This window comes from Podarcis melisellensis, assembly GCF_964234715.1.
Source record: "Podarcis melisellensis genome assembly, chromosome: 4".
NCBI lineage: Eukaryota > Metazoa > Chordata > Lepidosauria > Squamata > Lacertidae > Podarcis > Podarcis melisellensis.
Window position 1 is genome coordinate 103,499,735 of NC_138531.1, and position 27,705 is coordinate 103,527,439.

Here is a 27,705-nt window from a genome sequence, read left to right on the forward strand (position 1 = left end):
ATGCTGCCAGCCAACCACAGCTCCTTGCCCCCCACCACCTACATCTTGACTGGCATCCCAGGGATGGAGGCCTTTCACATCTGGATCTCTATCCCCTTCTGCCTGATGTACATTGTGGCTCTGGTGGGGAATAGCACTCTGTTGTTCACCATCTTCACAGAGCGCAGCCTCCACCAGCCCATGTACTTCTTCCTCTCCATGCTGGCTGTCACTGACTTGCTTCTGTCCACCTCCACCGCTCCCAAAATGCTGGCCATCTTCTGGTTCAAGGCCGGGGAGATCTCCTTCGAAGGTTGCCTAGCCCAAATGTTCTTCATCCACAGCATCTTCATCGCCGAGTCGGCCATCCTCATGGCCATGGCCTTCGACCGCTACATCGCCATCTGCGACCCGCTGCGCTACACCACCTTGCTGACCAATTCAGTCATCCGGAGAATTGGGCTGGCTGCCATGGTCCGAAGCTTCTGCGTGATTTTCCCGGTCATCTTCCTCGTTAAGCGCTTGACGTTCTGCCAACGCAACATCCTTCCCCACACGTACTGCGAGCACATGGGCATTGCCCGGCTGGCTTGCTCCGACATCACGGTCAACATCTGGTATGGCTTCATGGTGGCCATCTTGGCCATCGGTGTGGACACCTTGCTGATAGCAGCATCGTACGGTCTGATCTTGAGGGCTGTGTTTCGGCTCTCCTCCAAAGACGCTCGCCTGAAGGCACTCAGCACCTGTGGCTCCCACCTCTGCGTCATCCTCATGTTCTACACACCTGCATTCTTCTCCTTCTTTGCCCATCGCTTTGGCCACCACATCCCAGGCTATGTTCACATCCTACTGGCCAACTTGTATGTCCTCATCCCTCCCATGCTGAACCCCATTGTTTATGGGGTGAAGACCAAGGAGATCCTGCGGAGAGTCACCAGCTTGTTCCACCAATGTTTCAACAGACCAGTTACCTAAAAGCAGCTCCCCATTCACTGACAAGGAAAGTTGAAGGGATGGAGGGCGATCCCTAGAATGAAGGGAGAGAGGTTTCCATCTGATGTATTCATCTACATTTTTTAATATACCAAGAGTAACCATAGCAGTGCTGTGCTCAGCACCCTGAGCTAGGCTGTTGTTTTGCCAAATGCAGATGGTTCTTTTGATGAGATTCAGAAGCAATACAAACACAAGCGAGATTAAAGATTTTATTCTAAACAACAAGCATTATATACATTACCAAGGAAGCACTTTGATCTGCCACTGGGAAGCCATCAAGAAGTGGTGAAGGGACCCCAGGTGGACTCAGGTAGCATGAGCTTCTGAGAGCTATGCCCCCAAACCATTTGATTTATAGATAGCTAACTTGTTAGCCTACGTGCCTCGCCCGACTAGCTAGCGCAGATGATTCCTTAGCTACCCACCTCTCCAATGTCTCACTTCAAAGAAGGACAGTGCCCAACACTATTACTTCCTTCCACAAACCAGGGCATTAAAAGGCTATTCTCAGCCATCAAAGAGCAGAACAAGAGACAGAGAGGGGAGGTAAAGAGAGGCAGGAAGAGACGACCATGTCAGATCACTAAACTCCTTGAAATACAAATATCTTCCAGAAAAGATTGCCCCTACCATCGTCTTCTGCATGTGCCTTCTGCAGAATGCATCAAGAATTGTACAGATGAGCTGCTAGGTGTGTGTGTTTTGGAAGACACCTGTGCGTGAATTTGTTTTATGTGTGTAGATCAGTGCACGCTGACCAATGCACAGTCTTCACAGTAGGGCTCTTTTCCGATGGTATGAAGTAGTCACGACAAACCAGTAGATTCCTATCTGCTGCAGCCTTCATCCGCCTTCAAAGCCGTTGAGGACTTCTTGGATCATTCTTTGTCTAGCTCCTTCTCTTTGACCGTACCACCTTGGGTGACCCTGCTAGGAGTACGAGATTCCCGATGGCTTCGCTCACAAGAGTCATAGGAACATGCAAGCCCACTCACCACGACAAGGTGATGATCCAGCGAGTGCAGATGCCTGATGATCGTCTTCCAAAGCAGCTACTCTATTCCAAACTTAAAAGCAGAAAGCGTAATGCTGGTGGTCAACAAAAGAGGTTTAAAGACTGCCTCAAGGCAAATCTAAAAAAAATGTAATATAAACACTGACAACTGGGAAACACGGGCCTGTGAGCGTTCCAGTTGGAGAACAGCCTTGACCAAAGGTGCCATGGACTTTGAAGATGCTAGAACTCAGGACGCAAGGGAAAAATGTGCTAAGAGGAAGGCACGCTTGCCAAACCCTCACTGGGATCAACTCCCACCCAGAAACCAATGTCCCCCCTGTGGAAGGACTTGTGGATCCAGAATTGGCCTCCACAGACACTTACAGACTCATTGTTAAAACCATGTTTTAACTTGGCTACGAGGGGCCGCCAAAGAAGAAAGAAGAGGATGAGGAAGAAGATGAAGAAGAAATGGTGTGTGTGTGTGTGTGTGTGTGTGTGTTTGAGAGAGAGAGAGAGAGAGAGAGAGAGAGAGAGAAAGATGTAACATTTATTTTGTGCCAGTAATATGATATTTGGTGCAGTGCAGTGAGGAAGGTCTTGTCCAGAGGATGGAAAGGTAAGGGTTGTTTAGGATGAGGGAACTCATGGAACCATAGAATTGTAGAGTTGGAAGGGACCACAAACGTTGTCTATTCCAACCCCCTGCAATGCAGGAATCTTTTCTGCGGCTCGTCAGGCACAGGAAACGGTTTGGAAAAGGAGAGAGGTGTATTCTGCTCACTATCCCTCCGCCTTTGGAATGTTATCACCACCCATTGTCGGGGGGGGGGGGGAATCAATAGAAATGCAATATTCAAATTCTAACCCTAAAACAATCCACACCAAGCGTGGCCGATATAATGCTATCATAGAGCAGCATAAAATCACTATAAAGTATTCTATCATATTGGAACTGTGTGTGAAAAAATAGTAGAAATAGTAATACAATGAGTCTACTCGGAAGTCAAATATATTTATTTTGTTTTGTTTTGTTTCCTTCTTTTTTCCCCTCCCCCTTTTCTTCTTCCTTTTCTCTTTTCTTTTTTTGTGCCTCCTTTTTTTAGCTTTTCTCTTTTTGATTTGTTAAGAAAGAGATAAAGATAAAAAAGTGTAATATGAAAACTTCAGTAAGTTAAAAGTGATGTTGTGTAATTTTTCTATTACTATTTGTATATTGTTAAAATCAGGTTATTTGTAATGAATTGGTGTAACAATTACTGTGGTTTTTCCCCCTTTGTTATTGTTGAATTCTAAATAAAGTATTCTTCTTTTTTTTAAAAAAAGAAATCAGTATAAAAAGCTTTAAAATCCAAAGGGGAGAGTAAAAGAGGGCTGCTGTTTTTTAAGCTGAAATGCATGAAAAAAATGAGTTTCTGAAAAGCCTCGGAGGATAAAAGCTCCCCACCAGCCCCCAAAAAGATTCCAGCACATACACCAGGAGAGCCTAATTAAGTATTTTGTGACCTGAACCGCTGGACGGTGGAACAGACCATAGCTGTCAACTTTTCCCTTTTCTTGGAAGGAATCCTATTCGGAATAAGGGAATTTCCCTTAAAAAAAGGAAAAAGTTGACAGCTATGGAAGAGACTCATCCAGAAGGCGGCAGACTCTCCTTCCTTAGAGGTCTGTAAGCAGAGGTTGGGATGGCCATCTGTCAGAGATTCCTTAGCTGTGATTCCTGCATTGCAGGGGATCATAATAGAGGACCTTCGGGGATCCCTTCCAACTCTTCAATTCTATGAAGTGGTAACTCTAGGTCCTGGCCTCGGGTGGCCTTGCCTCAGAGCAGCAGCCCTGTCCCTTCCAGAGGGGACCTGAGGGCTGCGATCCCTCCTGGAGGCTCCTTCTGCCAGCTACCAAGAGCTTTGCGGGTGGCGGCGACATCATTGCTGGCATCACTGGCGATGTCACAGTGACCCCCCCCACTCCTTGATGTACCTGCGGTGTGGAGAGCAGCTCCTTCGCTCAGGAGGAGGGAGGGAGGGAGGGAGGGGAGAGAAGAAGGTCCAGGGAGGGGGCTGTCACGCACGCCATCAGGCTTGCCCCACCGCCAGTGTATGGGGCAGCCAGCTGCTTTCCTAAAGGACCACAACCGCAGTGGCTGTCTTAGCTCAGTCCTCCAGGTGACTTAAGCAGTGCCGTCCTTCCCCAGGCACCTTCTCTACCTAGCGAGACGCCTCTGCCCCGCTTCTCCCATGCAAGCCCCTCTTCCTCCTCCGTGCATCATGGAAACCATGGACAAAGACCCGGAAGGGCCCCCAGCGGCCTGCCCCATCCTCGCCTCCAACCCCAACTTCATCTGCATCACGGCAAAGTCCCCCAAGAGCAGCGCCCAGTTCCTGCTCCCAGAGCTCAGCACCATCCAGCAGTTCAAGGAGGAGCTTGCCAAGCACTTCTCCTGCGACACCAGCCAGCTGGTGCTGGTCTACTTTGGGAGGATCCTGAAGGACAAGGACACGCTCCGCCACTGCGGGATCACAGATGGGATGACTGTACACCTGGTGATCAGGACTCTCAAAAGGGACCTGGAAGACCCTCCTCAGTCTCCCTATGTTCCTGGGACTATGCCACCTGCCCTGACACCATCTGGGGGCAGCCTTCCCTCCCCGGCTTTCGGCTCGAGCTTGCGGGGCTCCTGGGGGTCCCTTGAAGCAGCCCCCTCCAGCTCCGAGTGGCAGCTGGTGCCCACCTCAGAGATGATTGTCGAGAAGGTCCGGCAGGTGATCCTGGCCAACCCAGAGATCCAGCAGCTGGCCCAGCAAGTCCCGGCCATCAGACACATACTCAACAATATGGACATCATGAGGGTGATCCTGGACAAGATGAGGGAGATTGTGGACCTGGCAAAGAACCCAGAGATGTTCCAGGACCTGAAGGCTCCAGACCAAGCCTTGATCAGCCTCCACGGCAGCATCCCTGGAGGGGACAACCCTCTGAGGCAGCTGAACAGTGAGCTACCAGAACCAGGGCTGAACGCCATCCAGGAGCTCTTCGCCTCCACCCTGGGGAGGAGCCATGGGTCCCAGCTGGAGAGCCTGGAGCGTGTGGGCTCTCTGCCCCCTTGCCACAGCTCCCACAGCACCCACAGCACCTGCAGCGAGGAGAGCACTGCCTTCAGTAGCCTGGCTCCCCCTCCAGGGCAAAGCTCCTCCATGCCCAACCTGCCGCCCACGTCCGGGGCTGGGGCGTTTGGCCTGGGCAGCCTCCCACCACCGGACGCCAGTGAGATCCCGAAGCTGATTGTCAACCTCTGCAACGCTTACACCAAGCGCATGATCTTCTCCCTCATGCAGAGCGCCCTGTGGGCCGCAGAAGGTCCTCCGGTGGCCCAACAGGAGCAGGTCCTCCACTTCTCCCAGCAGATGCAGAGCCCAGAGATGGTGGCCGCCATGTCCAACCCCAAAGCCATCCAGGCCTGGGTGCAGATGGAACAAGGGCTCCAGGCGCTGATGGCCGAGGCGCCCGTGCTGGTTCCATGGTTCATGCTGCGCTTGAAAGGCTACTCCACGGGGGTGAGCCCCTGGGTCAATGGCTACCCCTGCCCGGGGTCGGCAGCTTCTGAATAAGGCACCAAGACCACCCAACTCCTGGGCAAGCTTCAGATCTCCCAAGAATAAACTTGCTGCGCCACCACAAAGCCCCGACAGCACCCTTTGCCCACGGACAAGAGCAGGAAGCTTGGAGGGAAGGGGTCCCCTTCTTGCTGAACAGTTGGGGGGCCACCGGAGGCTGTTCTGACTGTGAGGGCGGTGAAAGGGTCTCCTCTGGTAGGCTGGGGCTTCTGAAATGGGTTGACTTTAATGTCCACGCAATGTTATAAACAAAAGCCAACAGTCTCACTGCTCTCCTGCTTCTCTTTCTCAACAATAGTGGTGGCCATCTCCACTCTTGGTTGCTACAGGTCTGGGCTTTGGGGCAAAGTCACTGGGGGCCCCCAAAACCTCTGGTGGGACCAGGAGATGGGTTGGTGGGGGAGGGTGGGGCCCTGAGTCATAATCAAAGAAAAGTAGAGTTGGAAGCATCTGCATGGCGCTTCTGCAACACAGCAACTGGACACCTTCATCTGCCCAAGTTGCAACAAATCATGTCTCTCCGGTATAATAATCAGTGTTTTTTTTCTGGGGGGATGCAGGGGTACACTTACCCCTCAACATTTTGTGAATCTTTGTAACTTTTGTCCAATTACTGTATTTACCGGTATTTTCCCCATTTTGAACTATAAAATTGTAATTTTCTTGTCAGAGAGTACACCTAAACATAATAATAATAATAATAATAATAATAATAATAATAATAATAATAATTTATTTATTTATACCCCACCCATCTGCTGGGCCTCCCCAGCCACTCTGGGCGGCTTCCAACACAATATTAAAATAGAGTAATATATCAAACATTAAAAGCTTCCCTAAACAGGGCTGCCTTCAGATGTCTTCTAAAAGTCTGGTGGTGGTTGTTCTCTTTGACATCTGGTGGGAGGGCGTTCCACAGGGCGGGCGCCACTACCGAGAAGGCCCTCTGCCTGGTTCCCTGTAACTTGGCTTCTCACAATGAGGGAACCGCCAGAAGGCCCTCGGCGCTGGACCTCAGTGTCCAGGTAGAACGATGGGGGTGGAGATGCTCCTTCAGGTATACTGGACTGAGCAGTAGACTCGTAATCTGGTGAACTGGGTTCATGTCTCCGCTCCTCCACATGCAGCTGCTGGGTGACCTTGGGCCAGTCACACTTCTCTGAAGTCTCTCAGCCTCACTCACCTCACAGAGTGTTTGTGGTGGGGAGGAAGGGAAAGGAGATTATGAGCCGCTTTGAGACTCCTTAAAGGTAAAGGTACCCCTGACCATTAGGTCCAGTCGCAGATGACTCAGGTTGCATGCTCATCTCACTCTATAGGCCAGCATTTGTCTACAGACAGCTTCTGGGTCATGTGGCGAACCAGAGCAGCGCACGGAAATGCCTTAGGGTAGTGATAAAGCGGGATATCAAATCCAAACTCCTCCTCCTCCTCCTCTTCTTCTTCTTTTAACCCCCACAACAACCCTATGAGGTAGGTTAGGCTGAGAGGCAGTGGCTGGCCCCAGGGTCTCCCAGTGAGGTTCATGGCAGAGTGGGGGGATTTGAACCCTGCTCTCCCAGGTCCTAGACCAGCACTCTAACCACTGCACGACCCTGGTTCTCCTGAGAGGAGAAAAGGTTAAGCACACCCTCCCTCGCCATTGCACTCTCGGTCATGGCTGTGCCCCCACTTGCCGACAATTTAGGAGTGAGGGAGCAAAGGAGGAGGGAGTGATATGGTCACAATGATATTTGGAAAGGGAAGAGTTGGGGTGACAGAGCCAATTCCTACAGAGGAGAGGCAGGCCACGAAGAGGGGAACACAGAGACCAATTTGGGAAGTGACTGTATAGGTTTCAACAGGCTAACAAGCAATGCCGTGGGCCATCCACTCTTTTGGACATTGCACCTTTAAAAGGTGGGTCTTCTGAGCTCTAGAGGGGATGGGAGCCAAAAAGGGAAAACCTAAGAGGAGGATGTTTTGTTCCTGATGCTGTGCAGATGCCACAGAAAAAGCAAACAAGCAGAGGGGTGGCTATGCTACAATAAATGTGCTGTCTGTGGAAGGAGCCTGGCTGGTTTATTTCAACGTGGTTCCCATCTTCCTTCTGGGCATCTAGCAAGAACCAGCTGTTCTGTGCTTCAGATGAAGTTGGCTGCTGCCTAGACAACCTTATGCTAGAACCAGGTCCACATTGGAGCCAAACCACCCACTCAGCCTCACACCATCACTTGTGGGTTTCCCTGTGTTCCAGGCCTGCTCTGCAAGGCTGCTGTGGAGAAGGTAAAGGTCATGGCCGACTCTGGGGTTGCGGTGCTCATCTCGCTTTATTGGCCGAGGGAGCCGGCGTACAGCTTCCAGGTCATGTGGCCAGCATGACTAAGCCGCTTCTGGTGAACCAGAGCAGCGCATGTAAACACCGATTACCTTCCCACCAGAGCGGTACCTATTTATCTACTTGTACTTGACGTGCTTTCGAACTGCTAGGTTGGTAGGAGCAGGGACTGAACAACGGGAGCTCACCTCGTCACAGGGATTCGAACCACCGACCTTCTGATCCGCAAGCCCTAGGCTCTGTGGTTTAGACCACAGCGCCACCCACGTCCCTGCTGTGGAGAAGAATGATGTCTAAAAGTGTCCATCATTTGCTCAGTCACACTGCCAAAGAGACCCTGGCGTTGGAAAATGGTTGGAGAGGTGGCTGTTTGTGAGGTGCAGTGGGTACTGCACTGTTGAAAGCTGCCCAGAGTGGCTGGGGAAACCCAGCCAGATGGGCGGGGTATGTATGTATGTATGTATGTATGTATGTATGTATGTATGTATTTATACATACACACATACATACATACATGTTGTTGTTTAGTTGGACACGACTAAACGACTAAACAACAACAACATGTATGTATGTATGTATGTATGTATGTATGTATGTATAAATAAATAAATAAATAAATAAATAAATAAATGCCTATCTTCTCCAGGACTTCTTGCGGACAGTTGGCTCCTGGTGCTACCCAACTCTGACACTTCCATTAGAACTGACTTCCAAACTATTGGGAGTCTTGACCTTTCCTAGGTGTAAATCCCACTGCTGTTGATCATGCAAGAGGCCAAGGCTTGCTGGATCAGGCCAAAGAGGGTTCATCTAGCTTGGTGTCCTGTTTTCACACTGGCCAACCCAATGCCTCCGACGGGAAGCCCAAGAAGTGTGACTGGCCCAAGGTCACCCAGCAGCTGCATGTGGAGGAGCGGGGAAGCAAACCCGGTTCACCAGATTACGAGTCCACCACTCTTAACCACTACACCACACTGGCTCTTCTTCCTAGAATTCAAAGAAAGAAGGGGATCCCTGAACGTGACATTGTGGTATCTCTGAAACCTCTTTGGGAAGGGTTGTTATTGAAAACTTGTGTGTAAATGTATTAAATCCTCAGCCACTTGGTGCCAATAGGGTGAGACTTTGGGGGCAGATATCCAGTGCCCCCTTCAACAGAATGAGGAGGAGGGAAGTGCAATTAGACCTGCACCAGCAGCTGGTACTTTGAGGAGGCTGAGGCAGACACGGACCATCGTTGTCCTCCCCGAGATTGACCTTTTGCTGCCGCCAGCCTCCTCTGGAGTAAAGACATGGGAGCCAGCTGCATGCTCTCCCCTCTGAACTGCATTTAAGCCAGGCTCCTTGCAGAGCAGCAAAGCCAGGACCAGAAACTTTATTGTTGGTTAATATACATTTTCGCTTTGTATTTGTGTTCTTAAGCCTAATGGGTTGGGGTTTTGTTTTGTTTTAATTGAATTTATTCTGTGTTTGCTAAATAGTTGACTTTTGTTATTTTGAACTTACTGGCGTGTTCTGGTTGTATTCCCAGTGTTCTCTATTTTGATGTTAGGGATGCTTTCTGTCAGCCCCTTTGGGCACAACACATTGTGGGAAAACGGCATGTAATAATAATAATAATAATAATAATAATAATAATAATAATAATAATAGGCTCAGGGTGCCTAACACCAAATATAAAAACAATTGATTGAAATACAGCTTGAAAAACAAGGTTAAAATACATTAAAACATTAAAATGCAGCCTCATTTCAGTGGAAACTCACTCAAAAACGTTTGGGGGGGATAAAAACGTCAAGTCTTCACCAAGGCTAACTATCCAGACTGGTCCTACATGGGCCAGAAAAAAGCCAGGGAAGTCCCCAAATAGGAGTTCCATCACAGAGGAGAAGGGAAAAAAGAAAGAGGGGGACGGAATCAAATTGATTCCAAGCCAAAGGCCAAGCGGAATGTAAGTAAAAGCAAGCAATCCAACAAGACTAGCAGAGGTTGCTTGGCCTAGTAGGCAAATTCCTAAGAACAGAAGAGGAGTGCTGCTCTTTTCACAGTGTCCTCAACAGTGACCACTCAGAGCCCCATGGAAAACCTGCAAGCAAAACTCCAGCACAAGAAAAGCAACACTCTCCCCTTCTGTGGCTTCCAGCAACTGGGATCCAGAAAGATTGCTGCCTTCAAATGTGGAGGACAAAGCACAGCCATCTTGGATGGTCGCCACTGATAGCCCTCCACTCCTCCACGAATTCATCTAATCCTCTTTTAAAGCCATCTAGGTTGATTGCCATCACTGCCTCCTGTGGCAATGAGTTCCACAGTTTAAATCTGTGCTGCTTTTATCTGTCCTGAATCTTCCAACATCCAGGTCATTAGATGTCATTGAATTTAGCAATGAAAGGAATGGCAAGACAAACTGCTAGGGTATATTGAACTGGCTAGATTAACAGAGCAATGAGAGATCACACTAGACAAGAGTTTCAAAAAGCATGGGGTGCATGCAGAGAATACTTCACAAAGCAGTGCCCTAAAATACATACCTGGACTTGTTTCCATTAATGTCTGCAGGAGACTTTGTGGATATTTAAGTTATAATTAGAAAAATCTTAATAATTATTCATAAAGGAAACAGCTTATAAGAAGTAAATAAAGAAGCCAGATACAGGATAAAGGAAGTCTTTTGTTTGGTTGTTTGTATTGTTGTATGTTATGCTTAGGGACACGGGTGGCGCTGTGGTCTAAACCACTGAGCCTCTTGGGCTTACTGATCAGAAGGTCGGTGGTTCGAATCCCCGCAACGGGGTGAGCTCCTGTTGTCCGGTCCCTGCTCCTGCCCACCTAGCAATTCGAAAGCACATCAAAGTGCAAGTAGATAAAAAGGTACCGCTCCGGCGGGAAGGTAAACGGCGTTTCTGTGTGCTGCTCTGATTCGGCAGAAGTGGCTTAGTTATGCTGGCCACATGACCCGGAAACTGTCCGCGGACAAACACCGGCTCCCTCGGCCAGTAAAGCAAGATGAGTGCCGAAACCCCAGAGTCATCTGTGACTGGACTTAACAATCAGGGGTCCCTTTACCTTTACCTTTATGTTATGCTTATTGTATGTATTGTTCACGTTTAATGAAGGTGGATTTCTCTGTTGGGGGGTGGGGGGGTCTATGTTATGTTGTAAATAAAATTCCCAATAAAATTTTTTAAAAAGAAAAAAATTAGCAACAAAAGCACACTCCCCCGTCACTCCAGTTAAGTGCACCACTGCACTCCCCTTTATTGGGGAGGGGGGCACCCATGGAGGCCTGGCCCACCAGGGCCTCCCCTCCCGGTTCTCTGTGAGGTCAGCGGTGACCTCACAGTCCAGGCAGCTTCACAGAGAGGCCATGTCTTCTGGCAGCAGCAGAGGGGAGAAGAGGAAAATGAAGGTGCCTGCCAGGTTGTGAGCAAGCGGAAGAGGAAGGCAACATCTCGCTGTTATGTGCGCTCTGGCCTTGGCTAGTGTTGAGACAAAGGGGGGCAGCAGCAGACCACTGGCCCCTTCCCACCTCTCGCGTCCTCTACGGGAACAAGTGGCGGCGGCAGCAGCAGCAGCAGCATCGCCGCCACACCGGAAGGAAAAGAAGACGTCCCGCTTTCCTCCTTCTCCCTGAACCTCTGCTCCTCAGCAGCCATGTCCGAGAGCAAGAAGCCCCACGGGGCTGCCGCTGGCACCCGCGTCATCAAGGTGACCGTCAAGACCCTCAAGCGCAAGGAGCACTTTGAGGTGGCTGAGAGCACCCTGGTGCAGGACTTCAAAAAGCTCATCTCTGAGCGCTTCAAGATGCCCCTGGAGCAGCTGTCGCTGATCTTTGCCGGCGAGATCCTCAAGGACCAGGACACTCTGGCGCAGCACAAGATTGTCAGTGGGTCCAAGGTACACCTCTTCATCAAGTCGCAGAGGAGGCTGTCGGGGAACCCTGTGCCCTCCCTGGGAAACACCGGCCCCGCTGCCTTCCTGCCCGTGCCACCCACAAGCATGTTGCTCTCCAGCGAGGCCTCCTCGGAGCACAGCCTTGACCTGTCCGAGTGGAGCAACCAGCCGGAAGAGCTGATGGCTTCATGCCACAAGCTGGTTGCACGGACCATGGAGAACCTCTTGCTGCAGATGGTCACTCTGAACCTGGATGCCTCCACCTTGAACAACAACCCGCTTCTCTTGGGCTTCCTCGTTGGCGTCACTGGCATGAACGTTCTGGGCCTGAGCTCCATGGACGTGTCTGACATTGTGGGCGAGGCCCACGAACAGGACATGACCCGGCAGGAGCTCATCAGCGAGGTGATGCAGCATCCTTTCATGCAGAACCTCTTTGGTGACACCGAGCAGGTCAGGCAGATGATCATGTCCGTCCCGCAGATGCAGCAGCTGGCTGAGCAGAACCCTGAGATCAACCATATCCTCAACAACTCCGAGTTCCTGCGGGAGATGATCGACGTGGCCACCAGCCCGGCGGTGATGGACGAGATCATCAGGAACCACGACCGAGCCCTGAGCAACCTCGAAAGCATCCCAGGTGGGTACAGTGCCTTGCAGCAGCTCTACAATGACATAGAGGCCCCCATGCTGAACGCAGTCCAAGCCCAGTTCCAGGGCAACACGTTTGCCCCATCAGAGAACAAGCCCCCTTCTGGGGGGATCAGCCCTCTGGCCCGGACAGAAAACAGAGAGCCCCTGCCAAATCCCTGGGCTCCTCAGTCCAACAACAGTGGTGGCGACAATTTCTGCAACAGTGACCTCAATGGTACCAATAATGATGCTGGTCAGGGCTACATCCTGCTTGCTTTAGGCCCAGGAGTCCAGCCTGAGCTGAGCAAGTCCGAAAGCATCCAAAACATGGTTCACCAACTCACAGAGAACCTGGAGTTCATGCAGAACATGTCCAATGCCCTCTCGAAACCCGATGGGCCTACCCAGTTATTCCTCAGCCATTGCAACTCCCCCGAGAGTAACGATGCTTCTCTGCCTCAAGGGTGGGTGCAGCAGCTCCCTGCAAAACTGGAGAGGTCAGAGGCCGCTGCACTGCTGACCAACCCCAGAGCGGTCCAGGCTCTCCTCCAGCTGCAGATGAGCCTGCTGACCCTGACAAGAGAAGTGCCCGATTTCCTCCAAGCCTTGACGGACCCAGACGTTGAGCCCGAGAGCATGGAAGACTCTGACGAGGGAGAGAGCCCGTCCTCGGAAGCAGGGAGCCTCATCTCGGCTGACGAAAGCCTGGAGTTAGAAAGCAGTGAATCCAAAGCAGAAGAAAGAAGACGGGGACGACGAAGAAGAAGAAGAAGAGGAGGAAGAGAGGAGGAGGAGGAGGAGGAAGACGAAGAAATGGATCAGCAAGCTCCAGTGGTCCTCTATCAGATGCAGCTGCAGCAGCTCCAGATGATGGGCTTCCAGAACCAGGAACTGAACCTGCAAGCTTTAATTGACACAGATGGAGATATTGGTGCAGCGGTTGAAAAGCTTACGAACTCTCGTGCATCCTAGCAACAGATTTACCTTTGCCTCTTGTAGGGTCACCTGACACACTAAAGTCAGCATGGTGGATATTACAATGGCCTTGCCTCAGTGTTCCTTTACTCAGGCTGGGTTTTCTTAGGGGTGAGGTGGCTCTGCATATAAGAGCCTGGGAAGGAAGACCTTACATTAAAAACCATCCTCAGCAGATGCCTGAAAGCCACCGAGGAAGTAGGTGTGTGTTGCGTCATCACCTTTGGGGCCCTTTCTGGCTCCCTCAGTCTTAGGGGGAACAGAGGAGTCCACCCTAGCTGGGTCCACCCTAGCTGGGTCCACCCTAGCTGGGTCCGCCCTAGCTGTCCAGAAAGCCCTTAGCCCCTCTTGGTCTCCTGCTGGCCTCCTGGAACTTCATTGACAATGCTGGAGGGATTTTTGGCAGAGGAGCTGCCTTGACCCAGGATGTCCTCCAGCACTTCAGGACTCCAACTGGGAAGCTGTTGTGCTGGTCTCAGCCAAAGCTCTGGAGCTGCTTCTAGTCTTCTCTTCCTCTCTCCTTCTAGTTGGCTTATATCTTTCTGTCACAGAGCATTAAGATACCCAGGACCAAGAGTTTCAGTGGGCCTAGTGGGCATGGGCTTCAGTTCCTTTCGCCCACATCCCTTTGGGTGGCCGTGTGGCTGGGCACACAAAGCTGCTGAAGTGAGCAGCTTAGCTCCCTCAGAAGTCTTAGTTTGCTGGTGCCTTTTCCATGCTGCAAAACTTCCCGCTTGTGCAGACACTCTGCGGGGTCTCGGGACTGGGTGGGGAGCTCAGCGCCAACCAGGGTCTGCACTTTGAACATCTTCCCATGAAAGGGGGTGGGCATATGCTGTGGGCAAGTCCCTCTCGGGTCAGCATCTCTGCACAGAAAGAAAAGCCCCCAACAATTCACAGGAAGGTGTCTGGGCCCCCATCTGGGCTCCTGTGATGCTCCATCAAAGGCAGAACCAGCAGATCCAAGCTATGCTTGAAGGAGGCTTTTGATAAACTGGAGTGGCCTTTACTGGGAGCACCACTGCTTTCTCTTGAAGTAGATAATTCCTGGGTACCAGATTGGTCTTCTTAATCTGCTTTTTCGCTTTGGACTGTAGGCAACCATGTGGCGTCAATCCTCAAGTTGCACAACAGGTCAGAGCACACATGAGTGTGCCACAGGCAGTAAAATGGTGCTTATTTTCCACAGAAAAGGATGAGAAAAGGATGCTGGTCCAGATGAGCTATTGGCCTGATCCAACACAACTCTGCTTATGGGGAAAGTCTGTAGCTCAGTGGTAGAACATCTGCCCCTGCAGAAGGTCCCAGGTTCAGTGCCAGGCACCTTCAGGTTAGGCTTGGGAGAGAGACTCCTGTATGAAATCGTAGAGAGTATATGCCAGTCAGTGCAGACAATAATGAGCTAGAGGGACCTACTGGTCTGGGTCAGTATAAAGTAACTTCCTATATCCCTATGGATCAGGTCAACGGCCCATCTAGTCCAGCATCCTGTTCTCACAGTGGCCAGCCAGATACCTGCAAGAAACCCACAAGCAGGAGTCGACCACAAGAGCCCTCTCCTTGCCTGGGGTTTCCAGCAACTGGCATTCAGAAGAATTGGTGCCTCCAACTCATAGTGATTGACAGCCCTCTCCTCCATGGATTTGACTAATCCTCTTTTAAAGCAACTAGGTTGGTGTCCATCTCTGCCTTCTGTGGCAGCCAAGTTCCATCGTTCAGCATGAAGAAGACCTTTATTTGGTCCTGAATCTCACAGCATCTCACTTTATTGGATGCCCATGTTTGCTATGTTAAGCAGCTGTCCCTGATGCCTGCCAGTTGCAGCCACTCCAGCGTCACGACCATTGCTCTGCAGTTCATCCTAGGCAATGGTGGGTCTCACACACATGCCTTGTGCGGTGGTCCTATCCCTGCTTGCCTGCAGGCAGCCCTTCCACCCCGAAACAGCTGCTTCCCAGAAACAACAGCCTACATAACAAAGATACAAACATGGGGGGACAGACCCTGCAACAAGCCCAGGTGCCAACGTTGTCTCCAAATCCACTTAATAAACACACAAGATGTAACCGGCTATACTTTTGAATAAATAAAGTATACTATTCATTGTATCAAATTGTAGATTTCAATGGAAGTTTCATAAAGTTCAACGAAAAAAGCAGAAGACCCAGTGGATCAGTTCATTCTATATCCCGTTCATGCATAAAGTCCATACATGTATTCCACCTGTCTGTTCATAGAATCCAATAATCTACATGAAGAGTTGTTACAGTTCCGCAGAATCCTTTCACAGTCTTTTTTTTTAAAAGATATTTATTAGCATTTCAATTTTTTTTTTTACAAAAAAGACAACAATAAAAACAAAACACAAACAAAAAAAACATATCAAATATGAAAAAATACAAAATTAAAAACAAGTTTAAAAAAACAAGTAAAATTTCATTCCCTTATGAGGATGTATGAGACCTCCTCATACCTCCCCTTTGTGTATTCCAATTCTAATTATAAGCTCAGCAAATCCTCACCCTTAATTTTCATTTAATTTTCAACCTTTCTTTTCTTTTTACTTAATCATTACAGCTGTAAACCACTTAATTTCTAATCCAACATCATTTTAACACTCATTGATTTTACAATATTTCCCAAGATAGTCCTTAAGTTTCTTCCAATCTTCTTCCGCCGTCTAGCTTCCCTGGTTTCGGATTCTGCCGGTCATTTCTGCCAGTCCCATATAGTCTATCACCTTCATCTGCCATTCTTCCAAAGTGGGTAGATCTTGTGTCTTCCAGTACTTTGCGATGAGTATTCTTGCTGCTGTTGTTGCATACATAAAGAATGTTCTATCCTTCTATGGCACCAATTGGCCGACTATGCCCAGGAGAAAGGCCTCTGGTTTCTTCAGGAAGGTATATTTAAATACCTTTTTCATTTCATTATATATCATTTCCCAGAAAGCCTTAATCCTTGGGCACGTCCACCAAAGGTGAAAGAATGTACCTTCATTTTCTTTGCATTTCCAACATTTATTATCGGGCAAATGATAGATTTTTGCAAGCTTGACTGGGGTCATGTACCACCTATAAATCATTTTCATAATATTCTCTCTTAGGGCATTACATGCTGTAAATTTCATGCCGGTGGTCCACAACTGTTCCCAGTCAGCAAACATAATGTTATGACCAACATCTTGTGCCCATTTAATCATAGCTGATTTAACCGTTTCATCCTGTGTATTCCATTTCAACAGCAAGTTATACATCTTTGACAAATTCTTAGTTTTTGGTTCTAACAATTCTGTTTCCAATTTTGATTTTTCCACCTGGAAGCCAATTTTACTGTCCAACTTATAAGCCTCCATTATTTGATAATAATGAAGCCAGTCTCACACTTTATCTTTTAATTTCTCAAAACTCTGCAATTTCAATTTCTCTCCTTCTTGTTCCAATATTTCCCAATATTTCGGCCATTTGGACTCCATATTAAGTCTTTTCCCAGCCTTTGCCTCCATTGGCGACAACCACCTTGGGGTTTTATTTTCCAGCAAGTCTTTATATTTAATCCAGACATTATACAATGCTTTCCTGACAATATGGTTTTTAAATGCTTTGTGAGCTTTAACCTTGTCATACCACAAATATGCGTGCCACCCAAAAATATTGTTAAAACCTTCTAAGTCCAAAATGTCTGTATTCTCAAGAAGCAGCCAGTCTTTCAACCAGCAGAATGCTGCTGATTCATAATAAAGTTTAAAGTCTGGCAGGGCAAATCCCCCCCTTTCCTTTGCGTCAGTTAAAATCTTAAATTTTATTCTGGGCTTCTTGCCCTGCCAGACAAATCTAGAAATATCTTTCTGCCACTTCTTGAAACAGTCCATCTTGTCCACAATTTGCAATGTTTGAAACAAAAACAACATTCTAGGCAATACATTCATCTTTATAGCTGCAATTCTGCCCAACAAGGAAAGCTTCAAATTTGACCAGATTTCTAAATCTTTTTTTCACTTCTGTCCAACATTTCTCATAATTATCTTTAAATAAATTCACATTTTTCGCTGTCATATTAATCCCCAAATATTTCACCTTCTTAACCACATTTAAACCTGTCTCATTCTGAAACCTCTCTTTTTCAATTGCTGTTAAATTTTTCTCTAAAACCTTAGTTTTTTACTTATTCAGTTTAAATCCTGCTACTTGACCAAACTCTTGGATTAACTCTAAAACCCTTTTGGTACTAGATTCTGGCTCTTGTAATGTTAGTACTAGGTCATCTGCGAATACTCTCAATTTGTACTGTTTAGCTCCGACCTGTATACCTTTAACCAACCGGTCCCTTCTGATCATGTTCAACAAAACCTCCAGGACTGATATAAAAAGCAATGGGGAGATTGGGCACCCCTGACGTGTCCCTTTTTCTATCTTGAATTCTTCGGTAACCACATTATTTACAATTAATTTTGCTTTTTTGCTCAGAATATATTGCACCTATACCATTTTCAAACCCTTGGCCTACCCCCATCCCCTGAAGATTCTTTTTCATAAAGCTCCAAGAAATATTGTCAAAGGCTTTCTCCGCATCAACAAATATCAAAACTGCTTTAGTGTTTATGTTCACTTCCAATTTTTCCAAAATGTCAATTATATTCCTCACGTTATCTGACAAGTGTCTTCCCGGGAGAAAGCCCGCTTGGTCTCCATGAATCTCCTCCATCAATACTTTTTTCAATCTCTTAGCCAAAATGTCAGCAAAAATTTTGTAATCCACATTTAATAACGAAATGGGGCGGTAGTTCTTAAGTTGAGTCTTTTCAGTCTCTGTTTTCGGTATAAGTGTAATATAAGCCTCTTTCCACGTTTCTGGTGCCCTTTTCCCCTCCAAAATTTCATTGCAGACTTCCTTCAAAGGTTGTAATAGCCACTCCTTCAAAGCTTTATAATATCTGGAAGTCAGCCCATCCGGTCCCGGAGACTTGCCCAGTTGCATGTTTTGAATGGCACCTTCTATTTCCTGTTCAGTTTTTTTATGGCTCAACAGTATTTTACTTTCATGGGAAATTTTTTGTAATCCATTTATCTCAAAAACCGGTCTATGTCCATTTCTTTCTGTGGCCCTTGTGAGTATAATTGTTTAAAGTACCTCTGGAAGCAATTTCTGATCTCAATTGGGTTATAAATGTTCTTTCCTTCCACCTAGATTTGTAACCGTATTTAATTTTTGTCTTTTCCTCATTTGCCAAGCCAATAGTTTACCACATTTATCTGCGGATTCAAATGTCTTTTGTCTCATTTGTTTAATTTTCCATTCTATTTCTTGGTTCATCAATTCCATATATTGTGTTTGATATAACTTGATTTCTCTCAAAATCTCTTGAGACTTTGGTTTTGCTCTTAGTTTCTTTCCCCCCTCTTTTATCTTCTCCAAGATTTTATCTTTTTTCTCATTTTGGCTTCTCTTCTTTATTGCATTTCCTTTCACAGAGTCTAAGACAAGGATTTCCGGAATATTAGTCTTGCTTCGCCATCCTAGGCATCATCAGTAGAACAGGCTCATATGTAATATCACAGAATAGTGGATCTTATGCTATAACTATGCTATAATTACTATGATATAAGTTCCACTATCCTGTAATACAGTATTACATATGAGACTCTGTGAAAGGGTTTTGTGGAACTGTAACAACTCTTCATGTGCCCATTCCATAATGACAATTTTAATATTTATACCCAACAGATCTTACTGGTTTGCCCCAGCATTCTGGGCAGCTTCCAACATATCTAAAAAACATAATAAAACAGTAAGCATTAAAAAAACCCTTCCCTATTACAGGAGTGCCTTCAGACAGCTTGGAGGTCGCATAACTCCATACCGTCCAACATTTCTCCAACGAAAATAGGGGCATCCTAAGGAAAAGCAGAACATTCTGGGATCAAATCAGAAACTGGGATGGCTTCTGTTAATCAGGGACGTCCCTGGAAAATAGGACCACTTGGAGGGTCTGGGATCTGCAAAGCTAAGCATTGTAACCAAATCAAATCAAGTCTGGGCAGGAGTTCGTTAACAGATGGGGATAATTTCTACCTCCATCGCCTGCGCAAGTTAACAGCCGAACGCTGTGTTCACACAACAAGGTTTCCCAAGACTCCTTTCCCAGTGGACCCCATTGGCCAATGTTCACCCTGATGAGTGCGTGAAGTCAAAGGGGCACCCGCCAACTGTCAGCAGCTCATCTTACACTCGAGTAGGACCCTGGTAGAGACACATGCCCGACTGGCATGTTCTCTCCCTCCTGGTCATTCGTTCAGGAGCTTCAAAAGCTTTCTTCTGCCCGAACATCACAGAGACCGATGCCAACAGACACAGGCACACTTAGGGATCCCAGAGTCTTCACAGCTTGTGTAACAGACCTAGAATCATAGAATCATAGAGTTGGAAGAGACCACAAGGGCCATCGAGTCCAACCCCCTGCCAAGCAGGAAACACCATCAGAGCACTCCTGACATATGGTTGTCAAGCCTCTGCTTAAAGACCTCCAAAGAAGGAGACTCCACCACACTCCTGGGCAGCAAATTCCACTGTCAAACAGCTCCTACTGTCAGGAAGCTCTTCCTAATGTTTAGGTGGAATCTTCTTTCTTGTAGTTTGGATTCATTGCTCTGTGTCCGCTTCTCTGGAGCAGCCGAAAACAACCTTTCTCCCTCCTCTATGTGACATCCTTTTATATATTTGAACATGGCTATCATATCACCCCTTAACCTCCTCTTCTCCAGGCTAAACATGCCCAGCTCCCTTAGCCGTTCCTCGTAAGGCATCGTTTCCAGGCCTTTGACCATTTTGGTTGCCCTCCTCTGGACACGTTCCAGTTTGTCAGTGTCCTTCTTGTACTGTGGTGCCCAGAACTGGACACAGTACTCCAGGTGAGGTCTGACCAGAGCAGAATACAGTGGCACTATTACTTCCCTTGATCTAGATGCTATACTCCTATTGATGCAGCCCAGAATTGCATGGGCTTTTTTAGCTGCCACGTCACACTGTTGGCTCATGTCAAGTTTGTGGTCAACCAAGACTCCTAGATCCTTTTCACATGTACTGCTCTCAAGCCAGGTGTCACCCATCTTGTATTTGTGCCTCTCATTTTTTTTGCCCAAGTGCAATACTTTACATTTCTCCCTGTTAAAATTCATCTTGTTTGTTTGGGCCCAGTTCTCTAATCTGTCAAGGTCGTTTTGAAGTGTGATCCTGTCCTCTGGGGTGTTAGCCACCCCTCCCAGTTTGGTGTCATCTGCAAATTTGATCAGGATGCCCTTGAGTCCATCATCCAAGTCGTTGATAAAGATGTTGAATAAGACCGGGCCCAAGACAGAACCCTGTGGCACCCCACTAGTCACTCTTCTCCAGGATGAAGAGGAACCACTGATGAGCACCCTTTGGGTTCGGTCAGTCAGCCAGTTACGGTACAAATCCACTGAGTGGTAGCATAGTCAAGACCGCATTTTACCAGCTTCTTTACAAGAATATCATGGGGCACCTTGTCAAATGCCTTGCTGAAATCAAGGTAGGCTACATCCACTGCGTTCCCTTCATCTACCAGGCTTGTAATTCTGTCAAAAAACGAGATCAGGTTAGTCTGACATGACTTATTTTTCAGAAATCCATGCTGACTATTGGTGATCACAGCATTCCTTTCTAGGTGCTCACAGACTGTTTGCTTAATGATCTGCTCCAGAATCTTCCCTGGTATTGATGTCAGACTGACTGGGCAGTAATTATTTGGGTCCTCTCTTTCCCCCTTTTTGAAAATAGGGACAACATTTGCCCTCCTCCAGTCTGCCAGGACTTCACCTGTTCTCCATCTTGCTTGGCCATCTGTTCCAGGAAGGCATCATCTATGTCCTCCATTTGGCTTGGGGATCTATGGTAAACTCCCACAATGAGGTCCCTGTTATTCTTCTCTCCCTTAATTTTGACCCAAATGCTCTCACTTTGGCTTTGAGGTTCTAAATCTTGGATCTCTTCACAGATATACACATCCCTGACATATAATGGCACTCCTCCTCCTTTCTTGTCTGGTCTGTTTCTCTGAAATAGATTGTATCCCTCCATTATTACATTCCAATTGTGGGACTTATCCCACCAGGTTTCAGTGATGCCTATTATGTCATATTTAGTTTGCTGTACCAAGAGCTCAAGCTCATCTTGTTTATTTCCCATGCTTTGCGCATTAGTGTACAGACATTGAAGTCCATTAATCATTCCCCCGTGTCTCTTATTTAAGGATTTTTTCCTCTCACCACTAGGTCTGCGTGCTGTTTGCTCCATTTGGTCTATGACATTTGGATGATCATCTTCATCAATTGATAGACTCCTACCTTCAGGAGCACTTTCTCCTCCCCCACATTAGTCAGTTTAAAGCCCTCCTGATGAGGTTTCTGAGATTTTTGGCAAAAACATTCCTCCCGACCGTTGTGAGGTGCAGCCCATCACTTGCCAGAAGTCCATCTTCAAGAAACTAAGAATCTAAGAATCCAAACCGTTCCTGTTTACACCATTTGCGAAGCCAGCTGTTCACTTCCAGTATTTTTCCCTCTCTCCCTGGGCCACGTCGTTCAACTGGGAGGACAGATGAGATGACAATTTGTGCATTTAATTGCTTCAATTTCCTGCCCAGAGCCTCGTAGTCTCTTTTGATCTTCTGGAGGCTATTGCTTGCAGTGTCATTGGTTCCCACATGAACCAAGAGGAAGGGGTATTTGTCAGTGGGTTTTATGATTCCTTGCAGTCGTTCAGTTACATCTTGGATCTTAGCCCCGGGGAGACAGCACACTTCCCGAGACATCTTGTCAGGCCCACAGATCACTGCTTCGGTTCCCCTCAGTAGGGAATCCCCTATCACCACTACACGCCTCCTCTTAGGTTTGGTCGGGGTTCTTCCGTGAGCTGTCGGTTCCAAGGACGCCTGCACATTCCCTGAGGACTGACTTTGCTGCTCGTCTTCATATACCTGATCAACTGTAATGAGGGAGAGGTCCTCAAATGGAGTCTGCTCTTCGTCTTCCATGCTAGGGGAGAGGACCTCAAAGCGATTGTGTATTTCTAAACAATCAGAGCGACCTCAGCAACTCAGCATTTTGGCTAATCTACTTTCTTTACATATAAACACACACAGAGCACTGCACCATGGCTCCTTCTCTCTCTAGCGTCATACAGCAAAGAGAAAAGAACAAAGGACAATAGTCCCACTTCACAGAACACAGTAACACAAACATTCTGTTTCCGTCACTTCCCACTCTGTGGAGTCAAAACATACATCGTCATGTGATAGACAAAAATCCCATGACTGCAATCATAGAGCAGGAATTCTAACACCAACACCGGCAAGCCATGCCTGACGACAGGGACTAAAGGTTGCCCACAACCCAACACAACCACAGCTTCTCACCCGCCTAGACAGCATGCCAGTTAGCCAAATTGAAGGACCCCAGCCCCAGGCCAGCAAATGAATGATCTGCCAAGCTGTATGCAACCAACCTAGTCTGGAAATCAAGCTTTAGCTGCCCCAGAGCATAAAGAGCATCAGCTGTTATACAGCTCTCAGTTCCATAATGACACCCGTAGTAGTTGTTTTACAGCTCCCGTTTGCTGCTGATTGTTAACAGAATCAAATCTTCAAGAGTACAGCACACACACACACACACACACAGAGAGAGAGAGAGAGAGAGAGAGAGAGAGAGAGAGAGAGAGAGTTGGGGGAGTCAACACCAGCTTCTGCTGCTTCATCACACCTGGGATTCAGTCCCTGCACCTCCTGGGATCTCTGCTCACCTGAACCCTCCTCTGTCCCTCCTCCTGGGATTCCAGAGGAAACTGCATAAATTGCCATGGTCAGACTGCTGGCGACACTGCAGAGTCCTCTTCTGATTCACCAACAAATGTGAGTATTTCCATATAGAAAAGAGCTTGGTGAGTCTTTTTATACCCTGGGAAGAACTTTTTAAAAAATATATCACCATCTCCCATCCCCAGTCAGATTCCATCTGGAGTCCTGCGTCCAGTTCTTCTGGGCAACCCCCAGTTTAGGAAGGACATGGACAAGTTGGAAGATGTGCAGAAGAGGGTGACCAAGATGATCAAGAGTCTGAAGACCAAGCCATGTGAGGAATGGTTGAAGGAGCTGGGTATGTTTAGCTGGGGAAAGAGGAGATAACCATCTTCAAATCACTGAAGGGCTGACCTAGGGAAGATGGAGCAAGGTTTTTAAGCAGACGTTGGGTGACCTTAGATGGTCAGGGGTTCATGGGCTGTGATTCCTGCACTGCAGGGATTATATGGTCCTTGGTGGTCCCTTCCTACTCTCTAATTCTATGATTTTAAAGAGAATTCTGAAGAAGCTAAAAAGTGCCTCTTTGGGGTTTTTGGCAGGGGGCACTGGAGGAAGGAGCCAAGCCACCTCCCCAATGATATTGAAATGCAGCCCTCATCCCAGGAGACTACAGTTTCATTTGGCATCTTTTCGCCTGGGCTCCCTCCCCCATGTTACTCCACTTCAGGCTGCAGTTCTGTCCCTTCCCTGAAATACTTTTCCGTCCCAAAATCAGGGGTTGCCTGCAATGAAGATGGATTTCAGGACATGAGAGAAAACGGGCTGTGCCCCTCTGAGTAAGAGCGGAATGCTTTTTTCGACGTAGGGAGGGATCCTAGTGTGGGTCTCAGGGAAGGAAAGATCGGTGGGAAATGTTACATCCAAAGCAGAAATCCACACCGGCTTTCTGAGAAGGAGAGGGACCTTGCCAGCTATTGCAGTGGCAACCCTGCAGGACAGACGGCTTGTATCACCTCCTCTTTCTCCACTTTCAGAGGCAGTGATGCTTCTGGGCTGCATCAATGGGAGTATAGCATCTAGATCAAGGGAAGTAATAGTGCCACTGTATTCTGCTCTGGTCAGACCTCACCTGGAGTACTGTGTCCAGTTCTGGGCACCACAGTTCAAGAAGGACACTGACAAACTGGAACGTGTCCAGAGGAGGGCAACCAAAATGGTCAAAGGCCTGGAAACGATGCCTTATGAGGAACGGCTAAGGGAGCTGGGCATGTTTAGCCTGGAGAAGAGGAGGTTAAGGGGTGATATGATAGCCATGTTCAAATATATAAAAGGATGTCACATAGAGGAGGGAGAAAGGTTGTTTTCTGCTGCTCCAGAGAAGCGGACACAGAGCAATGGATCCAAACTACAAGAAAGAAGATTCCACCTAAACATTAGGAAGAACTTCCTGACAGTAAGAGCTGTTCGACAGTGGAATTTGCTGCCCAGGAGTGTGGTGGAGTCTCCTTCTTTGGAGGTCTTTAAGCAGAGGCTTGACAACCATATGTCAGGAGTGCTCTGATGGTGTTTCCTGCTTGGCAGGGGGTTGGTCTCGATGGCCCTTGTGGTCTCTTCCAACTCTATGATTCTATGATTCTACCAGTAGCTGGAAGCCACAAGAGAAGAGACGACTGTTGTGCTTGGGTCCTGCTTGCAGGCATCTGGTTGGCTACTGTGAGAACAGGGTGATGGATGAGATGGTCTGTTGACCTGACCCAGCAGCAAGCTCTTCTCACGTTCTTATGGCTGACCAAAAAAGAGAAGGGGATATGTCTTCAAACAGTGAATAGTTAAACTGTGGAATGTGCTATCACACAGAAACCGTGATGGCCAGCAATTGATTGGCCTTAGAAGAGGATTAGACAGAGGGCTCTTGTGCTCAGATCCTGTTTACGGGGTTCCCACAGGTACCTGCAACGCAACCCCTTCCAGTTTAGGAATCTCAGCTACAGCATCCATGACCGACCAACATGCTTAAAAACCTCCAAGGAAGGAGAGCCCACAACCTCCTGAGGGAGAGCATTCCACTGTCAAACAGCTCTTAGCATCAGAAAGTTCTTCCGTGTATTTAGTTCAGGATCTCCTTTCTTGTAACTTGAAGCCAGTTGGTTTGAGTCCTACCCTCCAGAGCAGAAGAAAACAAGCCCTTCAGATGGTTCTCATGTCTCAGTCTCCTCTTCTCCTGACTAAATGCCCCCAACTCCCCCAACCATTACCATAAAGCTTGATTTCCAGACTAGGTTGGCTGCATACAGCTTGGCATATCATTCATTTTCTGGCCTGGCCAAGTGGAGCATTCAAAAATCTTGCTGTGCTTCCAGTTGTTGTTGTTGTTGCATCATCCCACCTTGTTCATTTTTCCACCCATCCATTCATATACATTCCTTATCCTCCCCAAGGGCACCAAGGCAGTGACCATCACCAGAATGGATCATCTCTAGAAGCTCAGTCATGAACAGCTCAGTCAGCAGAGGTTGGATGGCCATCTGTCCTGGATGTTTTAGTTGAGATTCCTACATTGCAGTGGGTTGAGGTAGATGACCCTTGGGGTACGTTCCAACTCTATGAAAAGTCCAGTTCTGATAAGAGGGGAGCAGCAACAAGGGTCCCTTTTTGGTGTTAAAAAGGGTCGACAGCAACGCCTGCACCTGAGAGCCCCCCCAATCTCTCCAGCTACCAGCTGCCGTTTCTGATGTCACCCAAGGGAGAGAAAGCAGCAGGTTGCACCTGGATAGAGGTCCAGCTGAGAACCCGCCTTCTTCCCAGCCTCTGTCACCCAGCAGAAGGGGAGGCAGCCACAGTCCTTCCATTGAGCTTGGATCCAGCCTCAAGGCCTGTTGAACCAACTGGACACAAAACTAAGGGTTTGTCCACAATTACCTTTCCTCCGCTCTTTCCAGGCACGGTCCTCACTTTAAAACTCTGTATCTGAGCACACCCACCCTTTTTTCCCTTTGCTCCAGTGCTTTCCCCATAAAAACTTGCTCTTTAAAGCTCAGTCAGAGCAAATGGCAATCCGCAAATTGATGTTTGCTCTCTCTGAGCCCTATAAAGAGCAGGTTTTCATCCTGAAAGCTTGGGGCGAAATACAAAGAAACAAAAGCAGCCAGACACAGATCTTTTCAGCTTGGACATCTTTTGAGCCTGCAAAAAGCAGCAGAGCAAACAGTGGATAGTTTGCTTTCTGCCTCCTCCTTCCCAATCCGCTTGCCTTTCATACCATGCCTCTTAGATTGTAGGCAGCAGGGACCATCTTCCTTCTGAGGTTTGCAAGTAAAAAATGTTGAAAGCATAGAACCATTGACTTGCAGCATTAGAAGGGACCGTGTGGGCCACGTGGTCCAAGCTCCTGCAATGCAGGAACCTTTTGCCCAGCATGGGGCTCAAACCCACAACAAACAAATGAATGAATTGCTCAGGGAGCTTCACTTGGCCATGTCTGCCCCCAACTACAGCAGTAGCTTCATCCCTCCCTGGTTCTTCCTTGCCGGCATCCCAGGACTGGAGGACTTCCATGTGTGGATTTCCATCCCATTCTGCTGGATGTACATGGTGGCCTTGCTGGGCAACCTCATGCTGGTGGCCACCATCGCCTCAGAGCCTGCCCTCCACCAGCCTATGTATTTATTCCTTTCCTTGCTGGCTGCCTCCGACGTGGTCCTCTCCAGCACCACCATCCCCAGAGCGATGGGCATCTTCTGGTTCGGTGCTGGGGCCATCTCCTCCGGCGCCTGCCTCACCCAGGTCTTCTTCATCCACTTCACCTCTGCCGTGGAGTCAGCCATCTTGATGACCATGGCCTTTGACCGCTACGTGGCCATCTGCAACCCCTTGAGGCATGCGGCCATTTTGACCCGCGTGGTGATCGGGAGGATTGGGGTGGTCTGTGTCCTCCGGGGCTTCTTCGCCGTGGTCATCCTTGTGTTCCTCCTGCTCCGGCTGCCCTATTGTGGCCACAACGTCATCCCGCACACCTACTGTGAACACATGGGTGTGGCTCGCCTGGCCTGTGGAAACATCACCCCCAATGTGGTATATGGCTTGACAGCAGCTCTGTCCACCCTGGGGGTCGACTCCGTCCTCATCGCCATCTCTTACTCGCTGATCCTCAGGACCGTCTTTCGGCTCCCGTCCAAGGATGCTCGCCACAAAGCCCTGGACACCTGTGGCTCCCACCTCTGCGTCATCCTGATGTTCTACACGCCGGCCTTCTTCTCCTTCCTCACTCACCGCTTTGGGCACAACATCCCTCGCCACGTCCACATCCTGCTGGCCAACCTCTACGTCATCGTGCCCCCCATGCTCAACCCCATCGTCTACGGGGTTAAAACGAAGCAGATTCGGGAAGCGGCCAGGCGCCTCCTCTTGCAAGGGGTGGGGGCGTTTCTCAGTCCCAAAACTGGAGCCCCACCCCTGACCAATGGGGCATAGCAGGAAGGGGCTCTCT

At 48.2% G+C, this 27,705-nt stretch overlaps 3 protein-coding genes across 3 annotated transcripts; all 3 read left to right on the forward strand.

Moving 5' to 3' along the window:
• Window positions 1-27,689, forward strand: LOC309368841 (olfactory receptor 52D1-like; the record flags this gene model as incomplete). Its single annotated transcript, XM_081909149.1, has 2 exons — window positions 1-492; window positions 27,189-27,689. 2 exons carry the CDS (start codon window positions 1-3, stop codon window positions 27,687-27,689), a joined length of 993 nt encoding a protein of 330 aa, XP_081765275.1.
• Window positions 4,027-5,853, forward strand: LOC309369202 (ubiquilin-1-like). Its single transcript, XM_081909970.1, has one exon. It carries the CDS (start codon window positions 4,213-4,215, stop codon window positions 5,581-5,583), a length of 1,371 nt encoding a protein of 456 aa, XP_081766096.1. The 5' UTR covers window positions 4,027-4,212; the 3' UTR covers window positions 5,584-5,853.
• On the forward strand, window positions 11,243-13,473 carry LOC309369142 (ubiquilin-1-like). Its single transcript, XM_081909860.1, has one exon. The coding sequence runs from the start codon at window positions 11,561-11,563 to the stop codon at window positions 13,403-13,405; it is 1,845 nt and encodes a 614-aa protein (XP_081765986.1). The 5' UTR covers window positions 11,243-11,560; the 3' UTR covers window positions 13,406-13,473.
• Window positions 27,690-27,705: the final 16 nt, after the last annotated feature.

Coding starts and splice junctions, on each gene's coding strand:
- LOC309369202 (XM_081909970.1), top strand. CDS start 4,213: ATGCAAGCCCCTCTTCCTCCTCCGTGCATCATGGAAACCATGGACAAA.
- LOC309369142 (XM_081909860.1), top strand. CDS start 11,561: ATGTCCGAGAGCAAGAAGCCCCACGGGGCTGCCGCTGGCACCCGCGTC.